Consider the following 20,313-nt stretch of genomic DNA (forward strand, 5'->3'; position numbering starts at 1 on the left):
TAGCGTTCGTATTATTACTTAGCCGAATTCTATATTATTAAAAAGTACTTTACTAATTCTTAGGCATACTTATATTAATTATAATAGCTATAGCGTCGAGCTAGCCGAGGGCGCCTAGCCCGAGAGGGGTAGACTTATTAACGGGCATCTTTAATTAAGGCATGCGGCTTTCTTATCCCCCGTACTTATAAATGCCACTAACACTCTTCTGAGAGAGTTCTAGCCCACTAATTACTAACTATATACTAGGAGAGTAGGTTCTTATCGAGGTAGTATTTTAACTAGCTAACCTCTTAACTAGTTATTTAACTAGCTATTTAAGTAGTAGTTTATATATTAATAAGTTTACTTAGTAGATTTATTTAGTAAATTTGTTTAGTTTAAATAGATAGTAGCTTTGGGCAATATTAAAAGCGATAAGAATAAAAAAAATCTTTACGAGCTTTAGTACGTAAATATTAGCCTATTTAGCCCTTTTTCTAAAAACCTTTATATTATTATTAAAGTTTAGAACCTTTATAGTTAAGGGCTATTTTTAATTATTACGGCCGACTATTATAGCTAATTATTATAGCTAACCTCTATTATTAACTTTTCTAGCCGGCGCTACCGTAGGGCAGCTTATTTAGCCTAAATTATATAGTAGTTTTCGTATTAAAATTACTATATTACGTTAAGCGCATACTTAAGGCATATTATGCGTATTATACAATTAAAAAGTATACTATATTATATAATTTCCTTCAAAAGCGTAATCCTATTAAGGTCGATCTTTTACGCTTATAAAGCCGGAAAAAAACCACTATATAAAACTTATTATTATTTCTAAATATATTAAATATTTATATTCAAAATAAAATTAGTAAATGATTTAATAGCATAGGCGCGCGTGCGTAGTAAACGGGGGTACTTATAGTAATTACGAGAGGTTAAAAAAAAGAAAATAACTAAGTAATATTATAAAAATTTAGATATACGTAAAGTAGCTAAGTAGCCTTACTCTTAGTAATTTATATATTAAAAATAATAAAATATACGCTATTCTAAGTTAGGATTTTATTTACTTTAAATAAAGGGATATATTTATAATAAACGCGGTTTAAAAAATACGTATCCCTTATACCTATTTTTCTTTTATTTATATTTAATTAAATTAGGCCTTTATAAGGGTATTTAGAGATTCTATTTTAGGTATAATAGCTCCTTAGCGGTAGCGTCTAGGGGGTATGTCACGAGATATGGATGTGGTTAATACTACCCACATTAAGTAGGCCCGCTTTTTATAATAGTTATAAGCCCAGCTCCTATCCGCTATTGTTATAATAATTAAGTATTGTATTATTTATAAGTCGTATACTTATAAAGCGAGAGGCGGCCGTTCGAGTCTCTATATAGGTAGAGGTTTTTTTAACTAGTTTACTACTTATAGGGCTAAGGCTATTATTTATAGGGCTAAAGTATAGTATAGACGCCTATTATACGGATAACGGCTCTAGGCGTCTAGGGGGTGTATTACGAGATATAGATGTGGTTAATGCTGCCCACATTGAGTGGGCCCGCTTTTTGTGACAGAATCTGCATAGCAATGGTGTTTTGACAAATTTTCTATGTCTATCGATTACACTATGTTACTTCTATCATCTAGATCGTTTCTTCATACCATGTTATTGACCCTGTGCCGTCTATCATGGCCCGTAGTGTCTGGAATCGAGTGATTGTCACCCGTATCGTCGGGTCCGTTGTGTTGAATAACGTCCATCTCAAGGCTGTCGTCCTTGCCGACGATGTTCTCGGCCGAGCTGGCATAATTCTTTCGTGGCCCGGAACTGATTGTCTCGACGTTTGTTCCTCTGGTACCTTTCGTCCCCCTGCTGTTCTGCCTGTCTGGATTGGAGAGCCCAAGTGTAGATTTCGCCGCATGCCACGATCCCATGATGGCCGCGTCAAGCACCGGTAGTGAGGCCGTCACGATGCCCATGGATATGTCGAGCACCGTCCATCTCAAGATGATGGTGTAGTCCCAAAAAATGTCAGTTGACGTGAATGGCTGCAGCTGTTGCAACAGACCGCCAGTGACGGTCAGCCCTCCCGCAGCCCAGATGATGAAGAGTCTAATCTTCTTCCCTCTATCAATACGAATGCTCCACAAGATAATGATTGGTGTTGCGAGGAGGAGGACACTCTGCACCACGTGGATGATGCTGAGGACCTTCGCACTGAGGAACTGGTTTCCACACGTCGCTGGCTCTGCTAAGGCTCCTGCAAACTCTCTGTCCCAAACAGCTCGTGGCGGATTGCAAAGGAAGATGCTCCAGAACAAGGCAGCAATGACATACGCAACAACCGTGACGAGGAAAATATCCGCAAGAATTCTCCACGTCCTGTACGCCGTGTCGACGAGCCGTCTGATGAAGAGAGTGATGGATATCTTGATGATGCCGACCGTGGGGTAGTATAGAAGTCGGCAGATAGTAAGGTAGTAGGAGTAGAACTGGTAGTCGTCGTACGTGTTCTCCCAGGTGTGTGTGCCGCCTCCTGCGTCGACGACGACGAGGATCTGCAGTATCGGATATACCACTGCGAGAGTTGCTGCCGCTATGATAACCCAGTCGTCCCATCCGAACTTGGTTTGTGCTCCCCGTCCGCGAACCCAAAGTCTTCCTGCTGTTGGTACGATGATGGCGAGTAGGACAATAATCATTCCTGCGATGATGGCGCCCTGCTTAGACTCGTGGACGGCGTTCGCGGGCTCCTTTGCGGCGAAGAGGTAACCCAAACTAGGGTCGAGTGTCGTAACGCCATACTGTCGGTAGATACCCCTGATGATGTTGTAGTCCTTCGTGTTGTTTGGCGGTTTTCCAATCTTCGCTGAGGTCGTTGCGTTCGACATGGCGAAGGGTAGGGGGTTCGGACTGGAGGTCTGGGGCAGGTCGGACTCGTGGTAACGGATCACCCGTATGGGGAGGGGGGAGGCCGGGCCGCTTTATGATATGGATTCGATCAGATGGAAGGTAGCAACATGGCGGAGAATCTGATGTATCATGGTGCGCAGTCTAGGTTGGTTTCATATCGTGGTTATCAAGATCAGGTTCCTTGATGAGTGATGGCCTAGCCAGCGTTAACCCCATATGGTGTGGATTAAGTCCCGGGAACGTGGGATGGGCTGAAAGGTCGAAGACTCATAGACTCGCAGTCTATCCGTAGTACCTAGTAAGTATCATTACAAAAATTGCGCGACAACAGTGAACAGAGGGGAACAGTATTGGGAAAGACGAGCCGCTGTTTTGGCTCGTGTTCCACCTAGGCCCGCGATGGCCATCCAGCTCATAAATTAAGCGCAAGGTCAAGGTTGTCTTAGAGCGTGCAGCTGAAGTGGAGGGTGAGGCGATCTCGAGTCATGGCCCCTCCTTCACTCTATGCCGTCGGCAGCCTACCTTGCGACGCGAACGCCGGAAGGCCTGTGAGTTCGCGGCACAGGTCCAATGGTGAGCCCTGGGCGTCAAAGATCGGACAAGCCCAAAGCTGCAGTCAGAAACTCTGAAAAGAGGTTCCTCAGCGTTCCGGGGTTTTCCCCTTCTATAGCACGTCACGCCTCTGCCTTGTGCAGATGGACTGGCAAGGGGTGACTTGCGGGCAGAGGCTTGGCTTGCGATCGGTTGGGAAACTGGTCCGTCGAGGGGAACATTCTCTCTCCACGGTGTTGGACCCAGTCTTGCCCAGTTCCCCGAGATTGCGTTCAAAAGTTCGTTGCTCCAATATTTGCAATTCGGAGAGTCCTGTTTGGCTTGATCCGAACCAACACAGAAACGAATCAAGCTCCGGTCGTTTAGCGTATATTAACAGTATTCCTCGTTCGCAAGCCCTGCTTTAGAACCCGTTCTCGCCTTTTCTTTACTCGTCTGATGATGATGCGCGTTTGACCTGTTTGTGTGTTCCAGCCAGATAAATCTGTGCGCATCTAGCGCGCTCCTCTTCTCTGTTGTCTGGCGTGTGTCAAACTGCTTCAACGTCCCGCCAGCCACAGAAATCATGGTCCGATTTGCGGGTTTCTCCGCCCTCGCGCTGGCCGCATCAACGGTCACGGCCACCTCAAGTGCCGACAGTAGCTGCATCGGCGTCAACGCCGTCAGCTCCACGTGCAGACCTTCAGAGACGTTGCACAGTCGAGAATTCTTCTACGTCGGGGGCCAAAGCGCTCCAGACCCCACGGGCAACATCACCATCGGCCAGCTCTACGTCGAGAAGCTCACCCCCATCCTCACGCTACGCTCGACCCCCTTGGTCTTCATCCACGGTGGCGGCATTCCGGGAACCACATGGCTCAATACCCCTGACAATCGTCCCGGGTGGGCGACCTACTTCCTGAAGCAAGGCTACCAGGTTTACCTCGTCGATGCTAACAGCATCGGCCGATCCACGGCCAACAACGCCGCCAACTTCACCATGGCCGTAGGCATGTCGGCCGAGTTTGTCGAGATGGGCTTCACCGGCGTCAAGAACTACAACACCTACCCCCAGTCTCAGCTTCACACCCAGTGGCCCGGCACGGGTATGCGCGGCGATCCCTTCTTTGACCAGTTCCAGCAGAGCTTCATCCCATACACAACCAGCCAGGTCTCCCAAGAGCTAGCCATGCGCACCGCTGGGTGTGAGCTTCTTTCCCTCATTGGCGCACAGTCTTACCTCATCTCCCACTCCCTGGGCTCCAAGTTCGCTATCGGCATCTCCAATGATTGTCCCCAGCATCTCGCCGGAAACATCAATGTTGAGCCCTCCACGATCCCCTTTCGCGCGTACGGCTATGGTCTGACCAGTACTGCGGCTAATCCATGGGGTCTGACGAACACCCCTGTCGACTACGAGCCGGCAGTATCCAGCGCCGCGGAACTCAACGCCACTGTCGAATCTGTGGGTGAGCCGTCGTTAGCTCATCGTAACTGCTACCTTCAAAAGGAACCTGTCCGAAAACTTCCCAAGATCGCCAGCGTACCGTACCTGGCTTTGACGGGAGAGGCCAGTGTCCACATTACTTACGATCACTGTATCATCGATTATCTGAAGCAGGTGGGTGGCCAGCCGGAGTGGATCAAGCTTAGTGAAATTGGGATCAAGGGCAATGGCCACTTCATGCACCTTGAAAAGAACAATCTCGACATCGCTCCTTTGGTCCACAAATGGGTCAAGAAGCAGCAGCAATGGTGGTGGTGGTGATGATTGCGCAATGCTGTGCAGCGGCTGGACTGAAGAGGATGTGTTACCTATGTAAATAGCATAAGCATACCTGTACATACACGCAGTAATCGTAATCCGATACCCTTAACGTGCAAAGGCCGCTAGACTGTACTCCCGGACATTTAACTCGCCACACCACAAACCACAAACATATCGGATTCTAGTTAGAGCGGTCTCTGCCTGCCGGGCCAAGATTGACCGCGCATATAAGCGCAGAGTCAGATCATCTTCATTATTTATGCTGCCGCACTGCATATTGTGGATGTCTCAATATAAAGCTGTAAACTCTGCTAAGACGGCCCGCGGCTTCCCTACTATTTTTAGGTTCAGGACAAGGAAGTTTAACCACTGAAGTCTTTCCCCGGGAATAGCGAAGTTCCCGCTTTGGAACAACTCGATCCAAGTTCCTCGGCAGTTTGTGGACAGCAGGCCAACAGCTGTTTCATCGACAGCTACCATTTGCTGGCCTTGCGGCATCGAGTGTTTTGGCCCCCAGGAATGCTTCTCATGCCTAACTTCAGTTTTACAACAGCAATAAGAAGCACCTGTCTCGAATCGCATTACAATGTGAGCTGGTGATCTGATGGGCTGATGCTGGCGGTACAGGTACACAACAGTGGGAAACGCGTGTGTCAATACACCCGTGCCTGAGACAGGAAACAGTATTGAGGATTAAATTCGGTTGGCAACAATTGCTATCGAGTAGGGTGCGATTTCGTTAACCACATAATCTCCTTATGGGTAGTAATCTTCGGGAACATCGATAACACCGCTCATCCAGGTAGACCAGTCCTCAGGCTTAGTCTCATCCGCACCATACTTCAAGTGAGATATCAGTAGTCTGTATCCGCCCTTCAACATAGGTATTGGGACAGACGCTGTCTCGACGTCCCACAACCTTGGAACAGGCCAGGAGTCAAACAAGCTAGTCACAGGCGCATTGTTGTAGTTAACGTACAGGTTGCCCAATAACTCGGCGCCGGCGACTGTGCCGTTGACAGGCTGCGCTGTCTTGGTGTAGTTCAGAGGTCTATTCTGATTGAATCCATACCACGTGGGCTCGAAGTCTGTGTCAGCCCGAACGACGTCCAGCCTCTCAATCCGCACAGGCTGCATTCCGGCGTAGTAAAGGGTCAGCTCGGCGGGATCAATTTTGATGTAGTCATGAATACCGAAGCCGTCAGACGTGACAAGCTGTGGAGCTCCAAACACGGGATACTCGGTAACGGGTATGAGAACGTTAGACGGCACAGGATCGGTTCCCAAGCTTGGAGCAGCTGTGTAGTTATACCCGGCCCCTTGGTACGGAATAGAAAGCTTTTCATTATGGTCAGAGGAGATGGAGATGAAGCCTGAGTAGAAAGGGATCATGAAAGCTCGGAGGTTTTGCGGCGGGACGATCTCCACGGAAATAGTCTTGCTTTCACCAGGACCTAGAGTGACTATTGAACCTTCTGGGAAGTTGATAGTTGCTGCGAAAGGGAGAGAGGCTAGTCGTTGATAGACATTGCTGAAGAATCCGACCTGGTCGGAGACGTCCGGATTAGGGTAGCGAGCCATGCCAGGAGCTGGGGTGTGACCTAGGGTATACTTTGTGGCTTTGTCTGACGGGTTTGCAATATTGATAGAGTAGCTGGACCGGGCGACGATCTCATTGGGACCGAGATCAAACTGGCCAGGCGAGATGAATGAAGGATAGAAAATCGCGTTGTAGGCGTCGACCAAGCCGGATCCCTGATGAACAGGAGGCGAAACATCGTTACGGGTGGCGCGAGTTGTCGGCTTTGAGGTTGACTGGAGACGGTTGAGTATCTCGGTCACTGATTGTTCCGGAAATCGCGACTTCACGAGTGCGAGAACACCAGAAAGGTACGGCGTAGCCATTGAGGTGCCGCTAGCCAGCGCCCATCCTGATGCAGCAAGGGGCCAGGTCGGCAGAATTTGACCGCCAGGGGCACTGATCTGAGGCTTGAGGCTGGATCCCACACAGGTCCTGGAGAGAAAGGTTAGAATATCCCATTTTCCACTATCTTCCGACTTGGGAGCCTACCTGGACTACTAAAGTTGTTCATCTGGCCGCCCCACGCTTGTCGTGTGAGTTGGGGAACAGCAGTTTGAAACGTTACAGAGTATCCGCCTTTCAGAGATCCAACCTGAATCTTGTTGTTTGTCGTTATACCGAAGCTACGCGCAGCATTTGGCAAGGTTGCACTGAATCCCTCCAAAAATGGATTGTCAAGAACGTCCTTATCAGGATATGTCAGGATGTTGTTGAAGCCTGCGGTAGCTGCAACATCCTGAATCAAGGAAAGACCGCAAAGTCCACGTCGAACCACGATCACGTAGTTCTCCTTCGAACCAGTGACTTTGCTTGCAATGGCATCATAGTCCGCCGCCCGGCATCCGAAGTTGCCCTGGACGCCCCCATCGCCGACGTGCACCGCCATTAGCGTGCGGTTCAGGGGAAAGGGGTAAAGACTTCCATAACGAATGAGTTCGCCATTTGAATCAATCAGCTCAAACGTCTGGAAAAGAGTGTTTTCGATAGAGCCGACTGCAATGGCAGCAGGGCTGTTGGCAGGCGCGTTGACTGCAAAGGGGAGGTTGGCCCCGTCATTGCCCGCAGCAGCCACGACAGCAATGCCACTGTCCGTTAACTTCTGGATCAGGACGTGGTAAGGATCGTTTGGCGAGTTGCCGACCGAGGAAAAACCGCCGATAGACATGCTGATGATCTGGGCTCCATCGCTGGCGGCGCGCATCATTGCGGCCACGAGTACGTCGCTGCCAACGCCGCCGGAGCAGCCGAAGACGCGGTACATACCTAATGTTGCTTCAGGTGCGACGCCCACCATGTCTTTGAAGGTATCGTTGGAAGATGAATCCATGGTGATGATTCCTAATGCCGTCAGATCGGCCCTAACATCAAAAGTTAAACTGACAACTTACCTGAGACGTGACTGCCATGTCCACCCCCAACACACGCAGCCAGAGGATCTGCATCTTCAACTGGGGTACCGTATCCGTCGTACTCATCACCAACGAGATCATATCCGAACGAGATCTTGCATCCAGGTCCGAAACAGCCGCCGAGGGCAGGATGATAGTAGTCGACACCAGAGTCCAAGACGGCGATCTTAACTCCTTTTCCTTTGATACCAGCAGCGTGCACACGGTCAACTCCAGTCATTGTGTGAGGAACGTTGTAGTCCAAGTTATTCTCGGGAATCTGCTGTCTCTTTGCTAGCTTACGAGAAGTATGCACCGAGGAGGACGACTCCGAGCGACTTTCATAATCGATAGCAAGAAGGGGCCGTGGAATGAACTGGACTGGGGAGACGTTGATAACTTCAGGTAGGGACTTCAACACAGCGAGAGACTCATTGTTGTGAATGTTCATCGAGATGCCATAGAAAAGTTCATGATTGGTGTATTCGTATCGCACATCGAAGGAGGTCAAGGACGAGAGCGCACGCTTGAATGACACATGGGTGTGTTCGTCCGAACGGCGGCCGAGACTCATTGGATCGCGAAGCTCAACCACAAATGCATTCGGAATGAGCTCCGGTTTGGGTCTGAGATTGCCCTCAAAGGCAGCAGCTTGGCTCAAAGAGAGCGCTAAGCTGGCAAGAGCGAAGGGACGGTGCATTCTGGAAGAAGAAATACACCAACAGCAGCGAGTGATGTTCAGCGAGCATGCTGGGAACAAGATCTCATGACGGTAGGCTACCTGGATTCCGACAAGAGGCTTATATGTACATGCGATTACCTGGTATGAAGTTGATCTTCCTTAATACCGCGGATTCCGCGGCGTGGTAAGAGAACATTTGAGTCGATGCAGGGCAACGTCGCATTGCATCTTGGAGTTGTTCGTGATGTTATCAGACCCTGGTGTGTTCTCGTATTCCCGCTAAAGCACGGCAATTGCGGAATATGCTTAACACAATAGGCAGCTCAGTCCACCGCACGTTCACTAGGTATCTACGAATCGGCTCACTTCCAGATCATCACGGTGTCACAGCCCGGTACCACAATCTTCAATACCCAGGTGAAGAGAAGTATGATCTCGTATACGCGGAAGACCCTGAGATTGCGCGATCAGACCTGCCTGATACAGCAATCTGTTATCGCGTGATCTATGCAAGTGGCTGACATTCTGATCAAATATTCACAATCTTCGAGCGCCAAGGTTAAGGCAATTTAGGAGTTGTCACATCACAAGAGCACCACAACCCCGCGCAAGCCGATAGATCTACGCATCATCTTACGGAGATTTTGGTAGCAGTGACTTTCATTGCTGAGCAGCTCAAGCATTTGAGCATGAAAATACACGATTAACCATCCCGAACTTCTGAATGATGTACGCGGGTGCTAAGCATCGTGGAAAATGTGGTGGCTAGCCGCTTGTGGGAAATTATATAGCCAAAATGTCCTGTAACGGGATCGCCAATGTGTGTCTTGATGAGAACTGACTTTAGGCGACTCCTTCTCCGTCAAGATAGTCATAAGGGGCTAGAATTAGTAAGTTTGGCGTAAATACTAGTGTAAAGAACCCTAGACTTTGGTTTTCGCACTTCAATGCCTAATGCGAAGAACCACTTAGAAAAGTCCTTGTAAGTCTTTCGTCGAGTAAACCCTTTATCATAAACTAGATCCAATATCGCAACAAAGTCTCATGTCAACTTATGAGTGGAAGTCAATAGCTCATGCTACAGTATCAATGCCTTCAGAACAATATCAAAGTCTTTTTACCCCTAAAGTAGAAACAAAACGTAGGACGGACCTAGCCGGCTAGTGATAGTAGAGACGGGATAGAAGTTGGTGGTTTACTTTGTCGAGCATATATGGATCGCCCGAAATTTCCAGCCGAAAAATTCAATTTTTATACTATTGTAAATGCCTGATACCTTTTCGAACTGCCAATGGTTCACACAATTGACACTTTTTAATTGAATTTGACACTACTAAGTTCATTGGCTCTGCTTCCCCAGAGTAAACCAAGTTAAGTGTACATGAACAACACTCATTCGGAGATCCGTCGACACACTCTCCTTCTTGTAAGGTAGCAAAGGGGTGACAAGTACTAGGAAGACCATCCGTCATCGCTCGAAAACTTGTAAGAATAAGTACGATGAAAAATAATCTTCATTCGCAGCAAACGGACATTCATTAGTTTCAAAAGACTACAGCAGCCGTCATTACAGGGATGTAGAAATTCCATTCAGCCATGTCGATAACTCCATGCAATTGAGATGAAGTCTGTGAGACAGCTCTAGACAGGTATCATGAGCGACTAGTGGGATGGTCGTCTCGCAAAAAATGAAAGGATGGATAGAAAACAACCTTATCACGAGATAAAGGTAAGGCAGGAAACCTGAGGGAGGGTGCACAAGGATGCCCTGTATGAATTCAGATAGTCATTCCAATCTCCGCCAACTTCCTGTTACTTGTTGAGATAATCGCGATTCCAGGTGAATGCATTGAGGGCGGTGAGGTGACAATGCAAAGTAAAGTAGGGAAATGACGGAAACAAAGCATTCCAAGCAAGCTGGTCCCGGGACATTATCGAGCTCAGCCAACTTGGCAATCCACAAAGCCCCCTCCTCTCCCCTCGTCGAGAGCGGCTTCACAGCCCAGATGTAGGCACAGGCAAACAACTCCAGCTAGACCAAGAGCGAGCATCACTACCGAGGAATTGGCTGGAATGATTGGTGCGCATCTTCCACGAGCAACTTCGGTACTTGACTCCATTCCCCCGCACGAACCCCACAGCTCGAAGTCTTGGGGTTCACCGGAAACGAGCAAGTTTGTACGGCGGAGCTCGAGATAACATTGGCCCGGCTCCCGCAACCCCAATCTTATTTTCTTTCCATCTCGGCACAACCTTGTCGTCGACTCCCGCGACTCTAATCATCATCATCGGCCGTCGGTTGTTTGTTTGGAGCGCATACAGCTGCTGCGCAGCGGTACTCCCAGTCAGCGGCCGATTCGTGCTTCGCACCGTGGGACCTCCTCGTTGACATCTAAGCCGTGCTTTCCAACGATAATGTTTCTCCAGGCTTCTCCAGTCTGGGGGAGCTGAGCCAGGGTTAAGAAGGTTATGGGGAGTCGCCACATGGCCGAGGTAACCGAGAGGAAGCTCATGGCTCGGGCAAGGTCGCATCGTGCAGCTTGCCATGGTCATCGGCCCCAGCTCAATTACTCCTCTGGAACCAACCACATGGGTCAAGCAGTGAGGGACGCGATGTCCAATGCTACCTTATAAAAGGTGCTTTGCTTCTCGGTCCGACAAAGGTTGCCTTCCTATTCTCGCACATCTGTCTTCAGACGCGTCGCATCCCGCAGAGATCGTCGAGCCGTAGCAGCAGCCGTCATGATGCTCCGGTCCGCCCTCATCGCCGCCGTAGGCGTCCTCACTTGCGGATTTGCCTCTGCTCTTGAGACCTTCGAGCGCAACCTCATATTCCAGCCGCCTGACAACTACACGGACCCCCGCGTGCTGTACCCTCGCACAGTTCAGCTCAATGACGGTCGTCTCCTGGGAACTTGGGAGAACTACTCACCGGAGCCTCCTCTAGTCTGGTTCCCCATCTACGAGTCCCTAGACGGTGGCCTCACGTGGGAGGAAGTTGGCCAGGTTCACGACCAGGTCAACAACTGGGGCTTGCGTTACCAACCATTCCTGTACGAGCTCCGCGAGGACTTTGCAGGCTTCCCTGCTGGAACTGTGCTCCTGGCCGGTAACAGCATTCCCACCGACCTCAGCGAGACCCAAATCGACCTGTATGCTTCTCAGGACAAGGGCCGCACTTGGGAGTTTCTCTCCCACGTCGCCCGCGGTGGTCGTGCCATTCCCAACAACGAGGAGACTCCCGTCTGGGAGCCTTTCATTCTGTAAGTCATGAGCAACTCGAACCGCAATGCACTTAGTCTAGATTTGCTAACACCGACGGTAGCATCTTCGAGGATGACCTCATCCTTTACTACGCCGACCAGCGCTCGGCCGAGCACGGCCAGGAGATCTCCCACCAGACCACAAAAGACCTCAAGAACTGGTCCGCCGTCGTAACCGATGTCTCCTACCCAACATACACCGACCGCCCAGGCATGCCCTTCGTCACACAGCTCGCCAATGGCGACTACATGTACACCTTTGAATGGGGCGGCGCACCCATCATCCCGACCTACGCGTTCCCCATCTACTACCGTATCGCAAAGGACCCCCGCAAGTTCGCCGATGCCCCCGACATGTACATCAACAGCACCAATGGCGGTGTCTTCCCCATTAACAGCCCTAATGTTGTCTGGTCTCCCGTCGGTGGTTGCAACGGTACTATTGTCGTGTCAAGCAACAGCGCCCCTCTCTTCATCAACCGCCGCGGCGGCGACCCGAGCGCTTGGGTCGCATACGATTCTCCTGAGGCCGGTGCATACACCCGTAACCTGCGTATCATGGAAGAGGATCCTGACTACCTTCTCATTATGGGTGCCGGCGTCCTGCCTCCCAGCACCACTAACAAGGTTACCGTCAGCATGCTTAAGCTTACCGAGCTGTTGGGTCTCAAGCAGGCATGAGGGTTGCCAAAAGATTCATGTAAATAACAAAAGTTCGGGTCGGTCATTTGGAAGACATACCCTATGCTCACACAACAAGTACATACACGCAATGAACGCCATAATGAGACATTGGTAAATGATTGACATACATTTACAGCCCCTCCGGATGATGCTCGCGCTACCTTTACCGCTTCTTCGCACCGGGCATGTGTCTCCGATGAGCTCTCTGCCTCCTGGTGACGTAATTTACATACGGGATATTACCTCTTGGCGGACATCCAAATGTGTTTCTGCATGTAACTGAAATATGTTTGTGTTTTCAGAAGTGACATACAATGACGCTGTCTCCAAATTCGAAAACAACCGCTCGATCAGAGAGGGCGATCCTAAAGAAATCGGGAAAATTCGCAGACATGGACAAAGGAGTGCGGTGGTCTCACTCAGGTCCTGAGAATAACAGCGGAGAGACCAGCAACCTTGGTAAATTGTTCCGCCGTCCTCTAGCTTCATAGACCGGGCTTCGTATGGACGGAAGTTTCGATGTGTTCCTGGGTTGCCCCGGACATGCGGGCCGTTTGAAGTGGCGCAACTCCCCGCATGGGAAACCCTACCACGTCTTAGCCCGTCTTGGGAGACAAGGGACGAACAGGTGGTTAGCCGACAAACGCGGGGCTCATGAGCGGGGAAGAACTAACAGCTCAAGGTTCGAATGGAGATGCGGTGAAAGAGCCAATGTCTGCTACTCTCGACCAGTTCCCTCCCTGCTCTCCTATGTGTTCAAGCTTGACGGCCAGAGATGGTGCAAGATACATGCATGCACGTCATGTCCTATTGTCCAATCCCATACCCGTGGACTGGCGACGTTGCAGTCGTACAGTTGGGGTAAGAGAGGGGGAATTGAGATTGCAATGAGAGTGCTGCGCTGCCAGGTATTGCTCAGCCATTCAGATCCCAGCAATGCCGATGATCCCGCCGCTACGTGTAGTTCAAGGTTGGGGGATGGTGACATTTCCGGTCCGTCGCTTGTACAGGCCGGAACTTTGTTGTCTTTCGTCAAATAGCAACCAGTCCCTCGCGGCGTAGACCTGTCCCGTATCGTCTCAATTGATGTTGTATAGCTGCAGTTCAAGCACGATTTCGAGTGTGCTGCTGGTGTAACAATCAAGATGTTGCTGTCGCGTCTGAAGGCTCTTTCCCTGCTGGCCTTAGCTTGGCTTGATGGAGTCAATGCCAGAGCCATTGGGACGGATCTGAAGCTCCTCAATGGAAGGCAGCAAGACATTGTGAGTCTGTCTCGAAAGTGGCCTTGAAAATGACGAGAGTTTGGATGAGGCCTTACTTGGTGTTCTCATGAGGCGGCCAGAAAGGCGTTGACTAATATGACTAGGTGACATGGGACGACAAAAGCTTGTTTATCAATGGCGAGAGATTGATGATCTTCAGCGCCGAGTTCCATGCCTTCAGGTAGGCCGGTATCGTGACATGAAAATGCCGTCACATCACTGACAGTCGTTGGTAGAATGCCGGTTCCATCCCTATGGCTCGATATCCTCCAGAAGATCAAGGCAGCTGGTTACAATTCTGTCTCCTTCTACGTCAATTGGGGACTCTTGGAGGCAAAGCCAGGTGAGGTTCGCGCTGAGGGCATTTTCGCACTCGAGCCACTCTTCGAGGCCGCCGAGAAGGCTGGACTCTACCTCTTTGCTGTAGGTCACCCGACGAATGTCCTCCCAGAAATCTTACGACTAACACAGAACCAAGCGACCGGGACCGTATATTAATGCTGAAGTCACCGGAGGAGGTTTTCCCGGTTGGCTCCAGAGAGTCCAAGGAGCTCTCAGGACTGGCGACGAAGCTTACCTGAAGGCAACTGACAAGTATGACAACAAGCATCAACGCCAATGACATAAATGGTTGTTAACTAACATGCAAAGTTACACCGCCACCCTCGGAAGCATCATCGCCAAAGCCCAAATCACCAACGGAGGACCTGTCATTCTTTTCCAAATGGAGAACGAGTACAACGCTGCCGTCGACCCATACCCGTTCCCCGACTACGACTACTGGAAGTACGTCGACAATCAGTTCCGCAGTCACGGAGTTGTTGTGCCGTACGTCAATAATGAGGCCTGGCAGCTCGGTGCCATCACTGCGCTTACGCCCGCCAAGGTCGATATCTATGGACACGATGGGTATCCGCTGGGATTCGACTGCTGGAACCCCACGGTCTGGCCTGAGAATGGCCTGCCGACTGATTGGCTCACGACGAATAATGCTATCGCACCGACCACCCCGTATACGATCGTTGAGGTATGTGATCTCGAGTCGACATTGTCCAAGTTGGTAGACAATCTGACAGTCATTAGTTCCAAGGCGGTGGCTTCCAGCCATGGGGAGGTGCTGGATTCGAGTACTGCGCAGCCCTTCTCAACCATGAGTTTGAGCGTGTTCTGTACAAGAACAACTATGCCGTTGGAGTGACCATCTTCAACATCTACATGGTAAGTGTTTCGACAGGTTCTCCAAGTGTTCTTTGTTAATGAATCCGGCAGACTTGGGGTGGCACCAACTGGGGTAACCTCGGACACTCCGACGGCTACACCTCGTACGACTACGGTGCGCAGATCACCGAGGAACGTCTAGTCAACCGTGAGAAGTACAGCGAGACGAAGCTTCAATCCAACTTCCTTCACGTATCTCCTGCTTATCTCGTGGCCGATCGATTCAACGCCTCGCTTGAGTGGACCAACAACGACGCGATCACCGTGACCCCGGCAACAACGAACACCACCAAGTTCTACATCACGAGGTATGTCGATATTCCACATGTACCCTCAGCGTTTAGTCAGTCTTAACACATGGTGCGATAGACACACAAAGTATGACTCTCTTGAGACAACTGCCTATAAGCTGAAGGTCAAAACTGTCAAGTACGGTGAGCTTGAAGTTCCCCAGCTCAGCGATACCCTGTACTTGACCAGGCGCGACTCCAAGATCCACGTCAGCGACTATCCTGTGGGCGACAAGAATCTAGTCTACTCCACAGCTGAGATCTTTACATGGTAAGTAGTCAACTTCATTCGAGCATCCTCGACGCTTTTCCAACCTCTTAATAGGAAGAAGTATGCCGATAAGACCGTGCTGGTCGTCTACGGAGGTGCCGACGAGCACCATGAGCTGGCCATCGAAGGTGAACAAGTCGATATCACCGACGAGAACGTTATCGAGGGCTCAGATGTCACTATTGAGCAAAAAGACGGCTACACTGTGTTAGGCTGGGCTGTCTCGGACGAGCGAAAGGTTGTCCGCGTACACGAGGACGTTTATGTATACCTCCTGAGTAAGTTTTCACCCAATATCGTTGTGCCTTCTTATCTAACGAGACTTCTCCAGCGCGCAATGAGGCCTACAACTTCTGGGTTCCCCCCGCGGTCGGTGATTTCGGAACCTCTGATGTTATTGTCAAGGCTGGATATCTCGTCCGCAATGTTGCCGTTACCGGTGACTCCATCAGCTTTTCTGGTGACGTTAACAGCACGACCACCATCGAGATTATCGGTGGTGCCCCGTCGTCGCTGAAGAGTCTGAACTTCAACGGCAAGTCTCTTGACTTCAAGCAGAATGACCACGGAGCTGTGACCGCCAAGGTCGATTTCTCCACCCCTGAGATCAAACTTCCGTGCATCAGTCAGCTCAGCTGGAAGTATATCGATAGTTTGCCAGAGATCAAGTCAGACTACTCCGACGAGTTATGGACGGCCGCGGACCTTGAAAAGACGTACAATACCGCGAATCCTCTCAAGACTCCCACCAGCTTGTACGGTGGAGACTACGGCTACCACACCAGCTCGCTTCTCTATCGGGGTCACTTCACTGCCAACGGCGATGAAACGACTTTCAACATCACAACTCAAGGAGGTAACGCTTATGGTGCTTCAGTATGGCTGGACGATGAGTTCATCGGTTCTTGGGTCGGAAACGCTGTTTCTCCCGCCTATAACAGCACGTTCACCCTGCCTAAGTTGACCAAGGATAAAGACTACGTCTTCACAGTCGTTGTTGACCACATGGGTCTGAACGGCAACTGGGTCGTCGGCGAAGAGCAGCAGAAGAACCCCCGGGGCATCCTCAACTACAACCTTGCGGGTCACGAGCAATCTGATATCAAGTGGAAGATCACCGGCAACTTGGGCGGCGAGGACTACGCCGACAGCGAACGAGGCCCTCTCAATGAAGGCGGTCTCTTTATCGAGCGACAAGGATACCACTGGCCCCAACCTCCGTCGGCCTCTTGGGAAGATAGCAAGGGCCCCTCCGCGGGAATTGAAAAGGCCGGAATTGCCTACTACTCTGCCACTTTTGACCTCGACCTCCCCACTGGCTTCGACATCCCGCTCTCTCTGACTTTTGCCAACACCACAACCACGGCGTACCGCGCTCAGATCTTTGTGAACGGATACCAATTTGGCAAGTTTGTCCACCATGTCGGCCCGCAAGCTCGCTTCCCCATTCCTGAGGGCATTCTCAATTACCAGGGCTCCAACCATCTCGGCATCACGCTCTGGGCCATGGAGAAGGGCGGCGCCAAGGTTGAGGGGCTCAAGTGGGAAGTTGGCATGGTCAGCGCAACTGGGTTCGGAAAGGTGACGCCTGCGCCGCAGCCGAAGTGGGCTGAAAGAAAAGGAGCGTACTGAAGGGTCATGAATCACAAATCTGATATGCTCATGTACGGCATTTTATCTTGGCAGTTGATTGAATCCACAAGATTCTTCTTGACCCAAAGTAAAGTGTAGCTAGTCACCCAAAGGTACCAAGACTCATAACCTCAGGGTGTTGATAGGCTTAGCCCGCTCCTAGCAGTCCTGGGTTGCATCTTCTTTTCAAAAATGACCCTCGTGAATGACCACCTTCTAGAGATTCTGTTCACTATTGGAAGGTGCATTTGAACCTCAAAGCAAGCTTCACGATACCACGAAGCTTTCAAGCAACGCAACGCGGAAATTACATAGCTCAGACAACTTCAAGTCACTTTAGATGCACAAGATTTGATTTGGTTTAAGGTTTAATTATATGTTCATATCGTGACCAGCAAGATGATACGATATACATATTTGCACACAAAAGAACATAATTCGTCGCCAGCTAATGTTGGGACACCACTCTGTAACAAGTTCTTGAGCTACATCTAGACCGATACCAAAAGACCGGCCTACCATGTACACAAGTCTCCCAACTCGCCATATTTCGACGATGTTTGTGCTAGCAGCCGCTTACAACTTGGTGTTGACGCTCTGGACCGCACTCTGCGGGACGTTGAGAGCCTTGGCTGCCTTCTGACCACCGGAAACGTTGACTCCCTCCCACTTCCAGTTGCGGCAAGCGCCGGATCCGCAAAGAACCTGAACGTCGGTACCGGAAGACTTGATGTTACCAGTAATCTTGCTGACGGTAAGGTCGGTAATGGGGACACCGCTGGTGGGCTTGCCGGTAGGAGATCCGTTCTTGTAGTCCTGCTGAATCATGACGCCGTACTTGTTGATACCAGTCATGGTAATACCGGAGTAGACAACGTCCGAAACAGCGCCAGTCGCACCAGCAACGGTCTTAATTCTGACGCCGTTGTCCGAGTCGATAATCTTGGAGTTGAGGATGCGAACGGTCTTGACGACGTTGTTGGAGCGTCCACCAACGGATCCGATGGAGAGACCGTGACCGCCAATGCAAGTGCCGTCGACGAAAGTGATGTTGGTGCCGGAGTTGATAGCAAGGCAGTCATCCTGGTTCTTGACAGTGCAACCAGAGATGTAGATGCCGTTGGAAGAACCAACGTCGAAGCCGTCGGTGTTGTGGCCGCACTGGGAACCGCCGTCGCCGGCAGAGTCGTCAATCTTGACATCGTAGATGCCGAGGTTGGTGCAGGTGTTGATAGAGAAGGCCTGAACAGGGGTGTTGAGCACGTTAAGGCCGCGAATGTTGGAGTTTTGCAGAGAGTGGGCAGCGAAGAACTTGGGCTTCGTCTTGCCACCGTTGCTGCCCTTGCAATCCCACCAGCGCTGGCCGCCGCAGTCAATCACATGACCGGAGGCGCCGACGACGTTGACATTGGAGCCCGAAACGGAAATGAGGGGACCAGCCCACTCCTTGTATCCGAAGGTAGTCTTGCCTTGGAAGGTAACCTGTTGATTTGGTTAGTAAATCTGGCCGAGATGATAGCGGCCTATTGACCACAAGAGGTGATGTTCAAGAATCGACGTACGGTAGCACCTGACTTGAGGCCAGTCAAGTCAAGAGTGACTCCAGCGGGGACAGCGATATCCTTCAAGACAATGTTCGAGCAGCCAGCCTTGCCCTTCATGGCAGCGTTGGCGTCGGTGAAAGTGCAGCCGGACTGGCTAACAGGCGCAGCCAGGGCGGTGGCAGCCAGGCCAGCGAGAGCGAAGAAAGAAACCATGTTTAAAAGCAGAAATGTCGGTTGTGAAGTAGTTTGTTATGTCGGAGTGCCCTAGGGCGATAAGTACGAGAGAGTGAACGAAAAAAGAATGGACGAGCCAAAGCTCAAAGGATGGTAATGATCAGAGTAGAAGATCTTCTGGTAACAGTTCGAGAGATATCTCAACCAGCGCCAAGGCCGTGGGAACTGGTCGATTTATATCTCAAATGGAGGCGTTCTCAGCAGGGCTCTGCCAAGACTGTCAATCAAAGCTTGTGTTCACCGTGACATATCAAGAACAGGGGTGACCGCCGGCCGAGTCAGTCAAACATAAGACGGCTACCTAAACTTGGGGCAAACGCCAGCAAGGATCGCTATTATTGGACGCCCGAAGAACATTTCTTTCCTGGGAACGAAATACTGGCGTCATATTGAGCTCGCACTCACAGAGATTGCGTCTAGAAGGACTACTCAAATAAGCTTGTCTCGAATATAGTATATGGGCGATGATATTCTGCCAGCACCTGCCGATATCCCGCCCCCAAGTGTGGCTGCGACCGCCCCTGCCTCCGAGCCCGGAGGCCAGCTGCCCATACCCACCCACTTACCTACCTACTTACCTACCTACCTACCCACCTACAACCACCACTTCGTCGACCTCGCCGTCGCTGCCGCTGCCGCTGCCGCTAATTGAAGCTATTCCCAACGTCAATATGCCGCAAGAAGAGAATAATCGCGAAGTTAACGATCCCTTCGTCTACCAGCATGCCGTCGATTACGACGAATACGGCCACGTGGAGTACGACTGCCCACTTTACGGCTAGCGTTTCTCTACCCTGCCCGAGGCCAGAGCAGCACTTGACGAGACCTACGAGACGGCGGTCGCGATCGAAAGCAGCAACGCCTCGCAGAGTTAACCCACCCGAATAAGCGTCGCAAATCCTCGACCTCGTTCGAGCGAGTCAATTGGGCAGCTGGGCAATTAGGCCAATTAGGCCAATTTGACGGAATCGTCGACTTGGGCCAATTCGTCGACTTGGGCCAATACGTCGACTTGGGCTAACGCGTCGATTGCCGTACTTTTTACCAAAATA

The 20,313-nt window shown here is 50.6% G+C and overlaps 6 protein-coding genes across 6 annotated transcripts, besides 1 other annotated feature; 3 read left to right on the top strand and 3 right to left on the bottom strand.

Annotated features, from left to right (window-relative positions):
* The first annotated feature begins 1,525 nt into the window (after positions 1 to 1,525).
* Positions 1,526 to 1,597: a sequence feature (Short protein (CLUP02_01682, UQC75029.1) was converted to a misc_feature.).
* Positions 1,598 to 1,654: 57 nt separating this feature from the next.
* Positions 1,655 to 2,890, bottom strand: CLUP02_01683 (uncharacterized protein; the record flags this gene model as incomplete). The annotated part of the gene is made up of 1 exon (XM_049280721.1): positions 1,655 to 2,890. One exon carries the CDS (start codon positions 2,888 to 2,890, stop codon positions 1,655 to 1,657), a length of 1,236 nt encoding a protein of 411 aa, XP_049136678.1.
* Positions 2,891 to 4,029: 1,139 nt separating this feature from the next.
* CLUP02_01684 (uncharacterized protein) lies at positions 4,030 to 5,211 on the top strand (the record flags this gene model as incomplete). Its single annotated transcript, XM_049280722.1, has 1 exon — positions 4,030 to 5,211. The coding sequence occupies one exon, from the start codon at positions 4,030 to 4,032 to the stop codon at positions 5,209 to 5,211; it is 1,182 nt and encodes a 393-aa protein (XP_049136679.1).
* A 756-nt stretch (positions 5,212 to 5,967) lies between these two features.
* On the bottom strand, positions 5,968 to 8,881 carry CLUP02_01685 (peptidase; the record flags this gene model as incomplete). Its single annotated transcript, XM_049280723.1, has 3 exons — positions 5,968 to 7,225; positions 7,318 to 8,131; positions 8,182 to 8,881. The coding sequence occupies 3 exons, from the start codon at positions 8,879 to 8,881 to the stop codon at positions 5,968 to 5,970; spliced, it is 2,772 nt and encodes a 923-aa protein (XP_049136680.1).
* Positions 8,882 to 11,408: 2,527 nt separating this feature from the next.
* Positions 11,409 to 12,807, top strand: CLUP02_01686 (BNR/Asp-box repeat protein; the record flags this gene model as incomplete). Its single annotated transcript, XM_049280724.1, has 3 exons — positions 11,409 to 11,464; positions 11,560 to 12,126; positions 12,189 to 12,807. The coding sequence occupies 3 exons, from the start codon at positions 11,409 to 11,411 to the stop codon at positions 12,805 to 12,807; spliced, it is 1,242 nt and encodes a 413-aa protein (XP_049136681.1).
* A 1,148-nt stretch (positions 12,808 to 13,955) lies between these two features.
* On the top strand, positions 13,956 to 17,483 carry CLUP02_01687 (glycosyl hydrolase family 35; the record flags this gene model as incomplete). The annotated part of the gene is made up of 10 exons (XM_049280725.1): positions 13,956 to 14,072; positions 14,177 to 14,253; positions 14,309 to 14,495; positions 14,551 to 14,666; positions 14,724 to 15,099; positions 15,156 to 15,290; positions 15,342 to 15,598; positions 15,660 to 15,851; positions 15,906 to 16,129; positions 16,183 to 17,483. The coding sequence occupies 10 exons, from the start codon at positions 13,956 to 13,958 to the stop codon at positions 17,481 to 17,483; spliced, it is 2,982 nt and encodes a 993-aa protein (XP_049136682.1).
* A 576-nt stretch (positions 17,484 to 18,059) lies between these two features.
* CLUP02_01688 (endopolygalacturonase 1 precursor) lies at positions 18,060 to 19,240 on the bottom strand (the record flags this gene model as incomplete). Its single annotated transcript, XM_049280726.1, has 2 exons — positions 18,060 to 18,965; positions 19,046 to 19,240. The coding sequence occupies 2 exons, from the start codon at positions 19,238 to 19,240 to the stop codon at positions 18,060 to 18,062; spliced, it is 1,101 nt and encodes a 366-aa protein (XP_049136683.1).
* Between the last annotated feature and the right edge of the window lie 1,073 nt (positions 19,241 to 20,313).

This window comes from Colletotrichum lupini, chromosome 1 (genome assembly GCF_023278565.1).
Source record: "Colletotrichum lupini chromosome 1, complete sequence".
Lineage (NCBI taxonomy): Eukaryota > Fungi > Ascomycota > Sordariomycetes > Glomerellales > Glomerellaceae > Colletotrichum > Colletotrichum lupini.